Source organism: Camelina sativa, chromosome 17 (assembly GCF_030686135.1).
Source record: "Camelina sativa cultivar CO46 ecotype springtype chromosome 17, ASM3068613v1".
In the NCBI taxonomy this organism is placed as follows: Eukaryota; Viridiplantae; Streptophyta; class Magnoliopsida; order Brassicales; family Brassicaceae; genus Camelina; species Camelina sativa.
The window spans coordinates 38,099,632-38,114,131 of NC_141896.1; the positions used below are offsets into that span (position 1 = coordinate 38,099,632).

At 36.3% G+C, this 14,500-nt stretch overlaps 3 protein-coding genes, 1 long non-coding RNA gene and 1 pseudogene across 8 annotated transcripts; 3 read left to right on the plus strand and 2 right to left on the minus strand.

Annotated features, from left to right (window-relative positions):
• The first annotated feature begins 96 nt into the window (after positions 1-96).
• Positions 97-2,627, plus strand: LOC104758582 (pentatricopeptide repeat-containing protein At1g52620 pseudogene; annotated as a pseudogene). The gene has a single exon (XR_015587796.1). The product of XR_015587796.1 is annotated as a pentatricopeptide repeat-containing protein At1g52620 pseudogene (transcript).
• LOC104758584 (O-fucosyltransferase 13) lies at positions 2,540-6,676 on the minus strand. Of its 4 annotated transcripts, none has more exons than XM_019239353.2 (6): positions 4,673-6,676; positions 4,451-4,527; positions 4,042-4,146; positions 3,831-3,919; positions 3,505-3,726; positions 2,540-3,405 (listed from the first exon to the last, which is right to left on the minus strand). In XM_019239353.2, exons 3-6 carry the CDS (start codon positions 4,051-4,053, stop codon positions 2,673-2,675), a joined length of 1,056 nt encoding a protein of 351 aa, XP_019094898.2. In that variant the 5' UTR covers positions 4,054-4,146; positions 4,451-4,527; positions 4,673-6,676; the 3' UTR covers positions 2,540-2,672. The 4 variants fall into 4 exon arrangements, with proteins under 4 accessions (XP_019094898.2, XP_010479777.2, XP_087353490.1 ...); XM_010481475.3 differs by having other exon boundaries at positions 4,042-4,112; positions 4,673-6,638; XM_087497364.1 differs by having other exon boundaries at positions 3,831-3,955; positions 4,042-4,112; positions 4,673-4,924.
• LOC104758583 (pentatricopeptide repeat-containing protein At1g52640, mitochondrial) lies at positions 4,948-6,637 on the minus strand. Its single transcript, XM_010481474.3, has one exon. The coding sequence runs from the start codon at positions 6,635-6,637 to the stop codon at positions 5,057-5,059; it is 1,581 nt and encodes a 526-aa protein (XP_010479776.1). The 3' UTR covers positions 4,948-5,056.
• Positions 6,677-10,166: 3,490 nt separating the features above from the next.
• Positions 10,167-10,742, plus strand: LOC104758585 (uncharacterized). The gene is made up of 2 exons (XR_762746.3): positions 10,167-10,372; positions 10,477-10,742. It is a non-coding gene; the product is annotated as an uncharacterized LOC104758585 (long non-coding RNA).
• Positions 10,743-10,946: 204 nt separating this feature from the next.
• On the plus strand, positions 10,947-13,982 carry LOC147924851 (uncharacterized). Its single transcript, XM_087497362.1, has 2 exons — positions 10,947-12,371; positions 12,458-13,982. Exons 1-2 carry the CDS (start codon positions 11,004-11,006, stop codon positions 13,646-13,648), a joined length of 2,559 nt encoding a protein of 852 aa, XP_087353488.1. The 5' UTR covers positions 10,947-11,003; the 3' UTR covers positions 13,649-13,982.
• Positions 13,983-14,500: the final 518 nt, after the last annotated feature.

Genomic DNA, 14,500 nt, shown 5'->3' on the forward strand with positions numbered 1-14,500 from the left:
CATTAAATAGTAAATACAACAATCTTGCTTTAGCATAAATGAATCTAAAGAACCAGATAACATTGCCAAATCATGTAAACTGAGAGTGGTTCAATCTCGGTATGGTTTGGTTATCTCTCTTCTTCCGTACCCTTAAATTGTCTCTGCTTATGAATCAAAACGCCGTTGACGATTAAAACCATTTCACAGTTCTCTGTAATGTCTAAAACCCTTCTCTCTCGCATCAAACCTCTTACCAATCCTCCTCGATCTCATTTTCCGATAACTCCTCGCATCAAGAAACTAGTAAGCGACACTGTATCCATCCTCAGAACCCAGCGAAACTGGTCTCAAATTCTCGACGATTGCTTCGCTGATGAAGAAGAAGAAGTACGCTTCGTCGATATCTCACCTTTCGTATTCGATCGAATCCAGGATCCTGTAATCGGCGTGAAGCTGTTTGATTGGCTATCGAGCGAGAAGAAAGATGAAATCTTTTCAAATGGGTTTGCTTGTTCTTCGTTTCTGAAGCTCTTAGCGAGGCATAGGATCTTCGATGAGATTGAAGAAGTGTTGCGTAATCTCAGGAAAGAAAATGTGAAGCTTACACATGAAGCATTGAGCCATGTTCTTCACGCGTATGCTGAATCGGGTTGTTTGAGTAAAGCAGTAGAGATTTATAATTATGTAGTTGAGGTATATGAATCTGTGCCTGATGTTATTGCTTGCAACTCGTTGTTGAGTTTACTTGTGAAAAGTCGGAGACTTGGAGATGCACGGAAGATGTATGACGAAATGTGTGAGAGAGGTGGTTGTGTTGATAATTACAGTACTTGTATACTGGTCAAAGGTATGTGTAGTGAAGGGAAGGTAGAAGAAGGTAGAAAGATGATTGAAGATCGATGGGGTAAAGGTTGTGTTCCGAATATTGTGTTTTACAACACCATCATTGGTGGATATTGTAAGCTGGGCGATATCGAAAGTGCGAATCTAGTTTTCAAGGAGTTGAAATTGAAAGGGTTTATGCCGACTTTGGAAACTTTTGGAACGATGATAAATGGGTTTTGCAAGAAAGGGGATTTTGTGGCGACTGATCGACTTTTAAAGGAAGTAAAAGAAAGGGGTTTAAGGGTTAGTGTTTGGTTTCTTAATAACATTATTGATGCTAAGTGTAGGCACGGTTCTAAGGTTGATCCAGTTGAGAGTATACGATGGATAGTAGCTAATGATTGCAAGCCTGATATGACAACATATAACATTTTGGTGAATCGTTTGTGTAAAGAAGGGAAAAAGGAGGATGCTGTTGGGGTTTTGGATGAAGCATGGAAGAAAGGGTTGATTCTGAACAATTTAAGCTATGCCCCTCTAATACAAGCCTATTTTAAAAGCAAAGAGTATGATATTGCTTCTAAGTTGCTTCCACAGATGGCTGAAAGAGGATGCAAACCAGATATTGTTACATATGGAATCATTATTCATGGTCTTGTTGTTTCAGGGAATATGGATGATGCTATTAACATGAAGGTTAAATTGATAGATAGAGGAGTTTCACCGGATGCTGCCATCTACAATATGTTGATGAGTGGATTGTGCAAGACCGGTAGATTTTTTCCTGCCAAACTCCTCTTCTCTGAGATGCTAGACCGGAATATTATACCAGATGCTTATGTATATGCCACGTTGATAGATGGATTTATCAGGAGTGGTGATTTTGATGAGGCAAGGAAGGTTTTCACTCTCTCCATTGAAAAAGGTGTGAAGCAACAGGATATGGCTACTGCCTTAAAGATTTTCCGATGCATGGAGAAGAGTAAATGTAAGCCAAATGTGGTAACGTACACCTCCCTTATCAACGGTTTTTGTTGCCAAGGGGATTTCAAATTGGCTGAGGATACTTTCAAAGAGATGCAATCTTGTGGCGTGGTGCCTAATGTTGTCACCTACACAACACTTATAAGAAGTTTTGCTAAAGAGAGTAGTACCCTTGGAAAAGCAGTTTTCTATTGGGAGCTTATGTTGACAAAAAACTGTGTACCTAATGAAGTTACCTTCAATTGTCTACTTCAGGGATTTGTGAAAAAAACATCTGAACATGTTCTTGCTGAACCAAATGATCAGGGACAAAGTTCTCTGTTTTTTGAGTTTTTCCATAGAATGAAATTAGATGGGTGGTCGGACCACGCTGCTGCTTACAATTCTGTCCTTGTTTGTCTCTGTGTGCATGGAATGGTGAAGACTGCTTGCTGGTTTCAGGATAGGATGGTGAAAAAAGGCTTCTCTCCTGATTCTGTTTCATTTGCTGCTATTTTGCATGGTTTTTGCGTGGTTGGGAACTCAAATCAATGGTGGAACATGGACTTTTGTCATCTGGATGAAAAAGGTCTTGAAGTAGCTGTTAGGTACTCGCGAGTTTTAGAGAAACACTTACCTCAAAGAGTGACATCTGAGGCTTCAACAATTTTGCATGCAATGGTTGTAAAGAATGACACCAAAGACCTCAGAACTGTAGAATCTCGGTAACATAAAGACGGTTAGCTGTTGAAAGAAGACAAGAAACTGATTTTAGATTGTATACTACTTTCTTGTATTTGGAGACAGGGGGTCTCATCGGCTCTCAAAGTGCATAGTACATGAACAAATTGTTGTCATTACAAATGTTGGGACAGCTCAAGAATGTAAGAAAAGAAACATCGTTACAGCTCAAATTCACAGAAGCAGTCCGGCAAAGCAAAACCTCTGCCAATGGCGAAATCGTTTTTATGAACTTCCCAGAGAGCTTTCTTCAACGCCACACCTTCAAGACCCTGAGAAGTGAGCTCAGCAAATGCTTTTCTACTCAGGAACAGAGTATTATGCATACGTTTATATGTTCGCATAGCTGCTACTATTTTATCCATGTTTCCAAAGTAAGTTGCCACGTATGCGTCACTGTTGATGGACACATAATAATCCAGTGCAGCTTTTGTGTTTCCATGCATTCTGGTGAAATCCTCTTGGTTAAGTAAAACAGATTTTGTGAACACATTGGTATAAACAGATGTGAATCCTTCCATCTCCATTAGACCGTCTCCAGCTGCTAAGTAAATGTTTGTGCTTGTTGGGATGTTCAGTGACTGAAGCATCAAAACTGTTTCATTAGGAGTCAGAGGGCATTTGCCTCGCTTTCTCCATATCTGAGCTAGCTCTCCAGTCCATGGCTTCCTATCAACACGAGCAGCTTCAATGGCAGCGATAGATGAAGGAGAGAGGTTTGGGTATTCACATTGGCTGTATGCCACCATGTCCGGTTCAAATCTGAGGTGAAGCGATAAGAAGGGTTTGGGAATAGCATCTAAAAGCTCGATGGCCTTCTTCTCTAAGGAACTAGTGAGGCGTATAGCCGAATAACATGCTTGACATAGAGTGGCTCTTGCATATTCAGGATACCTGAAAATGCAGTTGTATCAAAGTAGAATAGTTAAGAATCTTGAAATGTTTAGAAATAGCAAGTACAAAGACAATATAGACTATAAAAAAAAAAGGTACCTGTCCCTGCGCTGGCTCATTGCTGGTGTAAAAGAAATGTAATGATGTTCCAACAAAGATGGAAGAACACTTTCAATGTAATCAAATTGACCCTTCCTCTTGCTACAGTCTACTTTGAATGGTTCTTTTGATGCAATATCTTTTGGCAATTCTTTTACAACTTCGATATAACCACTCATCTTTTGAACAAAGTAGTCTACATCAAACACATCTGCAAATCCACTGCACCAGTAAATAGCAATAGCATATTAATTCTCTTTCTTGATCAATGAACCATTGAAATTGCTATCTAATAAGCTTTGATCTAAAAAAAAAACCGGGAGTACCTTGACTCATTCCAGTATGCAGCTACTTCAAACTTTGGCAGAACAAGTGTAGCATTCAACAAACGGGCAATCCCAACTCCGTCACACAACTGCAAGCAGCATCACATCATCAGATGATTTATTTCCTAAGGCAGATATAATGCAAGTTGAAGTCTTTGTGGATAAACATGTGCACTGATTCATAAGATGGTCGATCCTCTGTAAAACTTACATCGCGTCTCATCTGATTCAGGCCACCATAGCAATCAACGCGAATATATCCATTAGTTTTAGCGGGTAGAGCTGCAGGATTTGAACAAAAAACCAAAGCAGTTGTCTGCAATGAAAAGACCGATCAAAAAGTTCAGAGAAGTAAAACTCACTACAAGCAATCTAGCCTTCCACCCAACTACAATGTCTTCTCTTTTCAGATCAAAGCCAAGATTTTCTTAGTGGAATTGATTAAATCAGATTCAAAGTAGCTAAACATTTTAGAACTAACTACTGATTTACACCAACTTCACCTCATCTCAAGCAATATAATAACCCCACATCAGATTGTAATCCATCACAGAATCTTTCAACAGAACAACAAAAAGGTGAAACCTTTAACTAATAAAAGTTAGGAGAAGAGTGCATACGAGTGAGGTGTCCTTGTAACCACCATTTGCAAGGTCTCCATTCCATTATCCTCTTGACACTCCATATATCAGAACCCCTGAAGCAGAGGACACAATTCAATTTTACTTCAAGTAAGATTCCATTCGATTAAACATCTAAATACTTCCCAATACAGTAACCGTGTGATACGACAAACCCAACAATCGAGTCAGTAATTAGAAATTGTAAAGATGAATACTTACACTGATGAACCGGAAGGAAACGGAATCTGCAGTACATGTGGCGACGGAGATAGAACTATAACGACGAGGAGAAGCGAAAAAGTTAAAACGAAGACGAACAGTGGTTTCACCGAAGATCCAATCATTTCATTAGGTTTTTTGAAATTGCAACTTCAGATCGAATCGTCTCAGATCTATCTATATAAAGCTCCACACTCACAACCGTCGTCGGTGGCAAAATTAACTCTGTTTCATCGTAGAAGAAGAAACCACAGAGGAAAAAGGAGAAAAAAATATAAACCTTAAAACCTTCTGGTTCGTTTAGAAGCTTTATTAAACCAAACCGGTTCGATTATAGATTTCCAATTTCAATTTCACATATAATTTCAAAATTGTTCTCATATGTTAAAATGTATCTTCTCGTATAACTCTTGCAATCTCGAAATCATCATCATCTTCACTTCCTTCACTTCTACGTTCCGATCTCCTTCTCCTTCCTCTCATCTCAACAGCCATATCTCTAACCGAACAAGAACTGCTTCTCTCCATCTTCCCTGCCAAAACATCAACAACATCCATCTGTCCCCAACCAACTAACCGATTCCTCAACATCTCAACCGTAGTCGAATACGGTGGAATCCCTTCATCGATCATCATCTCAAAGTATCTACAAGCTTCCTCTAACTTCCCTTTCTTCCTTACTAACCCATGAATCATCACAGTATACGTCGCAACCGTCGGATAAAACTTTCTCTCACTCATTCCTTCCCATATCTCTGTAGCACGATCAAATCTCCCTATTCTTATCAGCAACTTGAGAACCATATTGTAAGTGTGTCTGTCAGGTAAACACTTGGTTTTATCCATCCTCGATAACAGCTTTGTTGCTCTATTCACCTCGCAGTGATCGCAGTGGTAAGCCATCATCGAATTGTAAGTCCAAGTATCCGGATCAGCCCCGTTTTGAATCATCTCATCTAAGAGTAAATAAGCATCATCGACCTTCTCCATCTTGCAAAGTGTTTTGATGATATGGTTATACGTGTACACATTGGGTACAAGCTCGTACCTTTTCATCCGATCAAGAACCTTATAAGCATTGTGAACATCTCCCGCATCACAGTACGCGTGAATGAATATGGCGTAACTATACGCGTCTGGTTTAAGTCCAAGGCTACCCATTTCTTGAAGCATCTTATAAGCTCCATCAACATCACCGGATTTACACAAAGCGTCTAAAAGAGCATTGTAAGCAAGCAAATCAACAACACAATTGTTCTCAAGCATTTCATCGAACACCTTGCGTGCACCGGATGCATCTCTGATTCTCGCCCAACCTCTGACCAAAATGCTATACGTCTTCGCGGTGGGTACAATCCCCAACACTTTAGCTTTATCGAGAAACTCCTGAGCGTGATTCACATGTTTTCTATCGCAAAGCGAATGCAGAAGCTGATCAAGATCATCAACACAAGGCTTAATCCCAAACTCGATCATTCTACTAAAAGCTCTACTAGCTTCACTGGGTAAATTAGCTCTACTGTAAGCTCTAAACACAATCCAAAACACTTTGGGACTTATCTCAAAGTAATTATACTCTCTAGCTTCGATTAAAAAGTCCCAAAGCAGAGCGAACTGTTTGCTACTACCCAAAATCTCAACTAAAATGTGATAACTTTCCAAGCTATGTTCGAAATCTGGGATTCTTCTTGCCCATAGAAAGAATCTGTGAGCAGTAAAGCCGAGATTTTTGCAGCGTTTCAATACTTGCTCGACCAGATTCGACGAAACTCGAGGAGAGTAAGCGACGAGAGTGTGTTCGAGGTCGTCTTTAGGGTTCCGGTGATCGCTGAGAACACGGGAGATCTCGTTTACAAGATCTGGTGATGGTGGATCGTGTAGAAGGGTAGAGAAGAAACGAAAGGATTGAGGTTTTGGGGTTTGGTGAAGAGCTCGAATAAGAGAAGAAAATGTTCGAATCGCCATTGATGTGTGCAATACTTAAAACAGAGACAGAGCTAATCTGAAACTTTTGAAACATAGCCGAAGGGATTATTTGTATATTGTAAAGGGGTTGTATTCAACTTGACATTTTAATTGATTTGTGTAAAAGTTACAAATCCTATGTTATTCAATCATGAATTTTAAAAAGTCTTCTGAAATCCATTGTTATTGAACTGATAATTTAAAAATCTACTTTAAAATCCACTGTTATTCAAAACAGTTAGTAGATTTGAATTTTAATAAGTTTTAGGGATTCTGGAGGATTTGAGAGGATTTGTTTAGTTAAAAATACAGAAATCTAAATCTCATGGTTTTAGGTGGAATGTCACCTGATGAAGAGGAAATGTTTGGTTAATGATATATGTGCAAAGCAAGTTATCTTTTTTATGTGCAGAAGGATTTAGAGATTTTGGTTTGTTTAACAATGTTTTCTTAAGAAAAAATATTATTAGAGTTTACATTGTAGTTTATTTAAATTCTAAGAAGTATTACCTGTAGTACTTTGTGATCATCAATAAAAAGGTTCTCACGCTCTAATTTCTTAATATCTTAAGTACAATTACATTTTATTGCTTCATAAATCTAACAAGAAAAGGCTTTAAAGCATACAGCAATGAAATTGTTAACAACATGTATTAAGAGAGCTATGAACATAAGACATGCTATGTAGATTATTTCTTGCAAATTAAAATACTCAACCCTCAGGTATGAATACAACTAAAAACTCAAATTTTACTTTTATTATAATTACTTAAATTTTTGGTCACTTCTGAATGTTGTTCTATTGGTCGTAACAGTGATGATCGATCACAACAAAATTTTTTACATTTTTTCGCACAATTATGTTCTTTTTTATAAAGGGAATTTTGGTTTTACCGCAATAGAATAAATTTATACATCAAACGGTAAATTAATAAAAATTGGTTCAACTTTAACGGATACTATTAGAAAAAGCTAAAGATTATAGGCCTTTTCGGTGCAAATGCACCGGGTATAGACTAGTAGTATCATAACATCGAAGTTTCGCTTCTACCCCTTTGCATGTTTGCCGTCTTTGCTAGAAACAGAATCAGGCTACAACTGAGCCGGCCTCGTCTGTAATGAAAGATTAATCACTACAATTTTTTACCTCAAGTCAAACCAGCTGCAAATTCCACTAACTCTGCTCTCATAGCCTCTCACTTTCAACTGGATCCTCAAGTCATTACGAAAGACCAATTTATTGTAAAGCTATTCTAAAATAGTAATTATATTATTATAATTGTGAGCAAATAAAACTTATAAATTTATCAACGCGCAAAATATTAGTTTTACCAACCCACATTTTATTCATAGACTACATAATGCACCTTCATCTATAAAAAAGAAAAATCACAACATATACAACAACAAAATCTACATAATTATTTATCATATGCATTATATAATAATTCAAAATAATTTGTAACTAAAATCAAAGAAATATGCTAGAAGAATCGTAATTTTAAATCAAAATCTTTTCAATATAAGAATTAAAAAAGAACAATACTTGGGTTCACCCCTAGGGGTGAACCTTTTCATTCACCTCCTTATAAAATAAGGAAATAAAATCTGTATACATTATTATAAAACTAAATACTTAAACCGCTCTTTTATAAACCCAAACCGATATATAATTTCATTGTAATTGTAAAAAATGTAAACCCTAACCAACTCATTTGTAAATCCAAACCGACATATAATTTTGTTTTAATTGTAAAATCTAAACCCTAACCATCTCATTTGTAAACCCAAGCCGATATATAATTTCGTTCTAATTGTAAAATCTAAACCCTAACATCTCATTTGTAAACCCAAACTGATATATAATTTCATTTTAATTGTAAAATTTAAACCCTAGCCACTTTATTTGTAAACCCAAACCGACATATAATTTCGATTTAATTGTAATCTAAACTCTAATCACCTTTGTAAACCCAAACCAACACATAATTTTGTTCTAATTGTAAAATCTAAACCAAGTCAAATGTAAAATCTAAACCAAGTCAATATTTAACTTTCCTTAATTAAAATTATACAGAATTTGTTTTGCTTTTTAATTTAATTTTGATTTATTTTTTTAATGAAATAATGTATAGAAGATTATGATTGGTTGAAAAGGAGGAGGTGAACGGAAAGGTTCACCCCTAGGGGTGAACCTAAGGGGGGTGTATTCAAAACAGAATTTGGAAGGATTTTGGAGGATTTATGATATTCTGGATTTTAGGAGATTTAGAGTGAGTTTTTAAGTTAGTTTGATGGATTTATTATTATTTTCTATTTCTGAAAAAAAATAGTTTGTGATTTAATGAGATTTGATGAGATTTGGTGAGACTTAAGTTGGTTTTTAAGAGATTCTCAAGTCCAAACGAGAGGTGTTCATATAGCATAACACAAAGAATACGTTGAACATATTCATATGTATAGAGGTTGGTTTTTGGTTTTTTGGCAATTTGATCCACACCACCGTAATTTGCATCATGAAACCTTTACCCTAATCTCAAGAGTATATATACCTAACAACTAACCCTAATAAAATAAAATAAAACAAGACGTGAAGCCCATAATTAACACACAAGAAAAACAGAGAAAGGAGAAGAGTGAGAGTCCAGAAACGAGAGAGGAGAAGAGAACAGAGAAAGGTAGAGAGAGAGCCCAGAATTTTGCAATTCGTAATTTTTTTTTTTTTTTAAATCAATCCTTCAAAAACACCCTCTGGAAGGTGAGATTTTTTAAATAGGATTTCCCTTACAAAAATGTACCCAAAGTCTCTCACAGTCACTATTATGTTTTTCTAAAAAAAAGAAAATTTGGTTTTGAATAACAGTGGATTTGTTATGATTTTTGTGAATTGGTGATTGAATAACAGTGGATTGTGAGTGATTTTGAATGATTATTAACAAATTTCATATTCAATAACAGTGGATTTGAGATGTGATTTTAAATCACTAGTTGAATAACAGAGGATTTTTAAAAAAATCACAATCTTCCCAAATTATGTTTTGAATACACCCCCTTATAGTATCAAATCTTAGTTTTTTTTTAAGTTTGATTGACTAGTTAATATTTTTTTTTTTTTTTAAATAATTAGTAAATTTTTCAATATTAAATGAGAAAGAGAAAGTGAAATTTGTTTAGGAAACTAATAATTATTTAACAGTTTTAAATATTTTAAAATTTAATGTATATTTTTATCCTTAATAAGAAATTTTAAAATAGTCTGATGACCAATGACATTTGATAGAGATACTTACAAATGTAAAACCTATTAATATACACTCCTCTTTAATAGTATAGATAGATCTATAACATAAATAAAAGGTTGACCAAATATTCAATATAGGTGAATTTATTATTATACTTAGGAGATTTTTTAAACCAATCTTTTTCCAATCCTTAGTACCATACAAAAAATATCATATCTTATGCTATTAATATGTATCTAAATATGGTAGAAATTATTTAATCAACCATCATATCCTACAATATATAGAAATTGAAGTTAAAAAAAGTTTTCAATATAATAATTCTAAAAAGGATATTAGGAAATGTATTTTATGGAGGGATCACATCTCTATATATATAACTCTTAGTGTTTTGATTATGTTTCATTCACAAAACAAATAATCAAAAAAATGGCTTTATCATACAAATCTTTCTTTTTACTATTCTTGTGTTTGGTTGTTCTCTTGATCCCAAGTATGCAACAAAAGAAATCTATATTTTTAGTTTAAACCTACATGATTTGCTTATTTATATTATGTATACTATGTTTTTAAAGTTTGTTTTATTATATATTATAGAATTTGCGGGGGCGGACGATACACCACAAACAGATTATGTGATAGGTTCTTGCAAGACAACTCAAGAGTGCATCCAAAAATGCATTAAGGTAAACTTGCATCACGGAAGATGTTATCGGGTGGCTGATGATCCTGAAAAAACATGTGCTTGCTATTGAATATAATGTTATTAAGATATTGAATTATGGATATGTTGTCTTTAAAAGTATAACAATAATAAGAATAATATTAGGGGTGGCGTTATATATCAACCTCTACTTACCCCATTCTCAGCATTACAACACAAACTTATAATTTCTGTACAAAACAACATAAACTTTTTAAAAATTAATAATCATACACATTCAATCGAGACTAAGATTTACGATTACTAAACCATATTAAACCAGAAAAATCGCGATTACTGTTTCACGTTTGCCTTCACCATACAACGTTGATTAAATATTCCGTGACGGTCACAACATTAGTTCAGAGTTATCACAATTTTGAGTAAAAATTAGGGTTCCTCGCAGGAAGTGAGAGAAGAGATGACGGTCACAACATTGGGTTTATATCAAAGTGATCCAGATGATCCTGATTACAATGGAGATCCCGATGGTCTCGAAGAAGTCGATGAGGATAGTAGCGGGGAAGATGGAGATGATGGAGATAGAAGTGGTGATGGTGGAGACAAAAGAGATAGTGGTAGCGATGAGGCTGGTGATGACGACGGAGATGTTAAAGCCATGAATGAGACTGGTGATGACGACAAAGATGTTGAAGCCATGAATGAGGCTGGTGATGACGACGAAGATCGTGAAGCCAGGAATGAGGCAAGGCGAAGCAAGGCAAAACGAAAGAGAGATGAGTCTAAAAATGAAAAAGACAATGAGGACAAAAGGCAGAGGAAGGTGAAGCAGAAGAAAGAGAAGGTTGAAGATAAAGACGACATAGTGGACAGGTTTGAGTTTGAAATAGAGGATTCTGTAGCAAACTGGTTTGATGAGTTTAGGATTAATCGGAATACCATCCCAGAGAGTTCAGATGAAGAGGAAGACCCTGTTGTGATTAGAGATAGGAAAATTAGGATGGGAACTAATGATAAGTTAGCCATTGGAAAAACATTCTTCACAGGGTTTGAGTTCAAAGAGGTTGTGTTACATCATGCTTTGAGGTCGAGAGAAAATATTAGACAAGATAGATGGGGGAAGGACAAAATCGGTTTTAGATGTGCTCAGGATAAGGCATGTGATTGGAAAGTCTACTGCGCATTCAACAAGAATCGGCAACTGTGGGTTTTGAGAACTAAATGTGGCTATCATAGATGCACCCCTAATGGGAAATGCAAGTTATTGAAGAGTCCTGTGATTGGGAAGCTTTTCATGGATAAACTGAGGATGCAACCTAAATACATGCCTCTTGATATTCAAAGACACATTAAAGAGCAATGGAACATACTGAGTTCTATTGGACAAGTGCAGAGAGGAAGACTTCTAGCTTTGAAGTGGCTGCAAGATGAATATGCTCAGCATTTTGCTCACCTTAGAGGTTATGCGGCTGAAATCATTGATTCAAATCCAGGATCCACAGCCATAGTTGATACAATTCCAGTTGCTGATGGTGAAGTGGTTAAAGATGTTTTTAACCGGTTTTATGTGTGTCTTGGAGCAATGAAAAAAGGTTTCTACTATTGTCGGCCTATCATTGGGATTGATGGAACTTTTCTTAAACAAGCCGTCAAAGGTTGTCTATTGACTGCTATTGCTCATGATGCTAACAATCAGATATACCCAATTGCGTGGGCAGCTGTACAAACTGAAAATGCTGACAACTGGATGTGGTTTCTGAAACTACTAAAAGATGATTTGAATCTAAAGGATGGGAAGGATTATGTCATTATATCAGATCGTTCTAAAGTAAGTTTTCATGTTAGTTCCCCTGATTCTTTAATTTGTCTTGTATCATTGTTCTTTGCTAATGCTTATTTTCTGTACTTATGTAGGGAATCATAAGTTCTATGAAGAGTGAGTTACCAAATGCTGAACACAGAATGTGTGTGAAGCACATGGTGGATAACCTAAAGACTAAGCATGGTAAGAAAGACTTGCTTAAAGAACGTGTGTGGCAATTAGCTTGGAGTTACAGCCATGCACAATTTCAAGCAAATTTGAACAAGCTTAGAGCATATGATTTATCTTTGTATGATGATGTGATGAAGGAGGATCCAAAGAGCTGGTCAAGAGCCTACTACAGGGTAGGAAGCAGTTGTGAGGATGTGGACAACAATGTAACAGAGTCTTTTAACTCCACAATTGTCAAAGCAAGGGCAAAGGCATTAGTTCCAATGTTGGAAACTATAAGAAGGCAGGCAATGAGAAGGATTACTAAGAGAAATCTGAAAATAACCAAATGGAAAAAGAGGTTGTCTGAATATGCAACAGAGATTCTGGAGGAAGAGAAAGAACATGCTATGCTCTGTGAAATCACAAAAGGAACACATGGGCGATTTGATGTATTTTTGGATGGGAACTCACACTTTGTGAACTTGACAACCGGTAAAAGGGAGTGTTCTTGCTGCAAGTGGCAAATTACAGGGATTCCATGTGAACATGCTTATGGGGCAATCTTAGATATTGATAAGGATGTTAATGATTTTGTGTCTCCATTCTTTAGTACTGAGATATGGAAAGAAGTGTATGACACAGGTCCTAGTCCTGTTAGAGGTCCAAGATATTGGATGACCAATAACTACGTTTTGATAACCAAACCTCCAGAACCAAATCTTCCAGGGAGAAAGAAAGGGCAGAAGAATAGTTTTGATCGGATCAAAGGGAAGAATGAGTCACCTAAGAAGAAGAAGAAAAAGGCACCAAAGAAGCATCAAGGAAAGGACGATGAAGATGAACATGGGACAGTTAAACTCGGAAGACAAGGAAGAATCATGCATTGTCGTAAGTGTAGTGAAGCTGGACACAATTCAGCTGGATGTCCTAAATTTCCAAAAGAAAAAAAGAGTAAGAAGACTGAAACATGTAATAAAATTGAAAAAACTGAAACATGTAAGAAGAGTGTGATAAGTAAGAAGTGTAAGAAGAAAGAACTTGATGAGGCTGGTTCTTCTACATTGCAAGCCGCAGAGGTAGTCACACTCTCACAGGGACCAGAAACACTCACACAAGGAAGCAATATCTAGGTACTCAAGTAAGGTCTAGGAAGGAAGAAAAGGAGTAAAGGAGTTTTATTGGAAGTAGTTGCAGGTTTTTGGTTTTGTTTTTAGAATGGGTTGCAGGTTTTTTTAATTTTCAGACCTGTTGCAGGTTTTTTGTTTCTCAGAAGGTGTTGCAGTTTTTCTTTGTTTCAGAATATGTTGTAGACTTTCTTTTTTTTCAGAATGTGTTGCAGATTTTTTTTTTTTTTTAGAATATGTTGCAGGCTCTGTTTTTTTATAATGTGTTGCAGGTTTTTTTTTGTTTTAAAATATGTTGCAGACTCTGTTTTTTTCCGAATGTGTTGCAGGTTTTTTTTTTTTTGTTTTAGAATATGTTGCAGGTTCTTTTTTTTAATCTTCCCAAACAACTTCCATCTGCTGTTCAAACTCTTTCTTGCTTGCCACGACTTCTCTTAAACGTTTCACCACAACCGCAGTTGTATCCTCAAGCACGGCCTTGTAGGCCGTTCTGAAACTCCCTTTACCAAGAACTTCAGCAGAAGCTTTCAAAAGATCCTCAAGGTCGAAATTGTGATTGCATCTTTCAAAGAAGAAGAGCGTGTTCTTCTCTGGATCTTGAACTTCGCTCCCAAAATCCTGCGATTTTTTGCTATTCACTCCACTCATCTGCGTTCTCCCTCCTTCGCCGCCTTCTTCTAACTTCGTCTTCTTCAACAGACAAACCAAGAAAACTGTTGCAAGGAGAAGAATGGCTACAGAGCATCCGACTATAATGGCGATTATATAAGCTTTACTCTGCCTCTTCCTGACAGGATGAAGATTCTCTAACAATGATCTTGGAATGTTTGAAGATGGAGACATGGCTTCTCCTGAGCA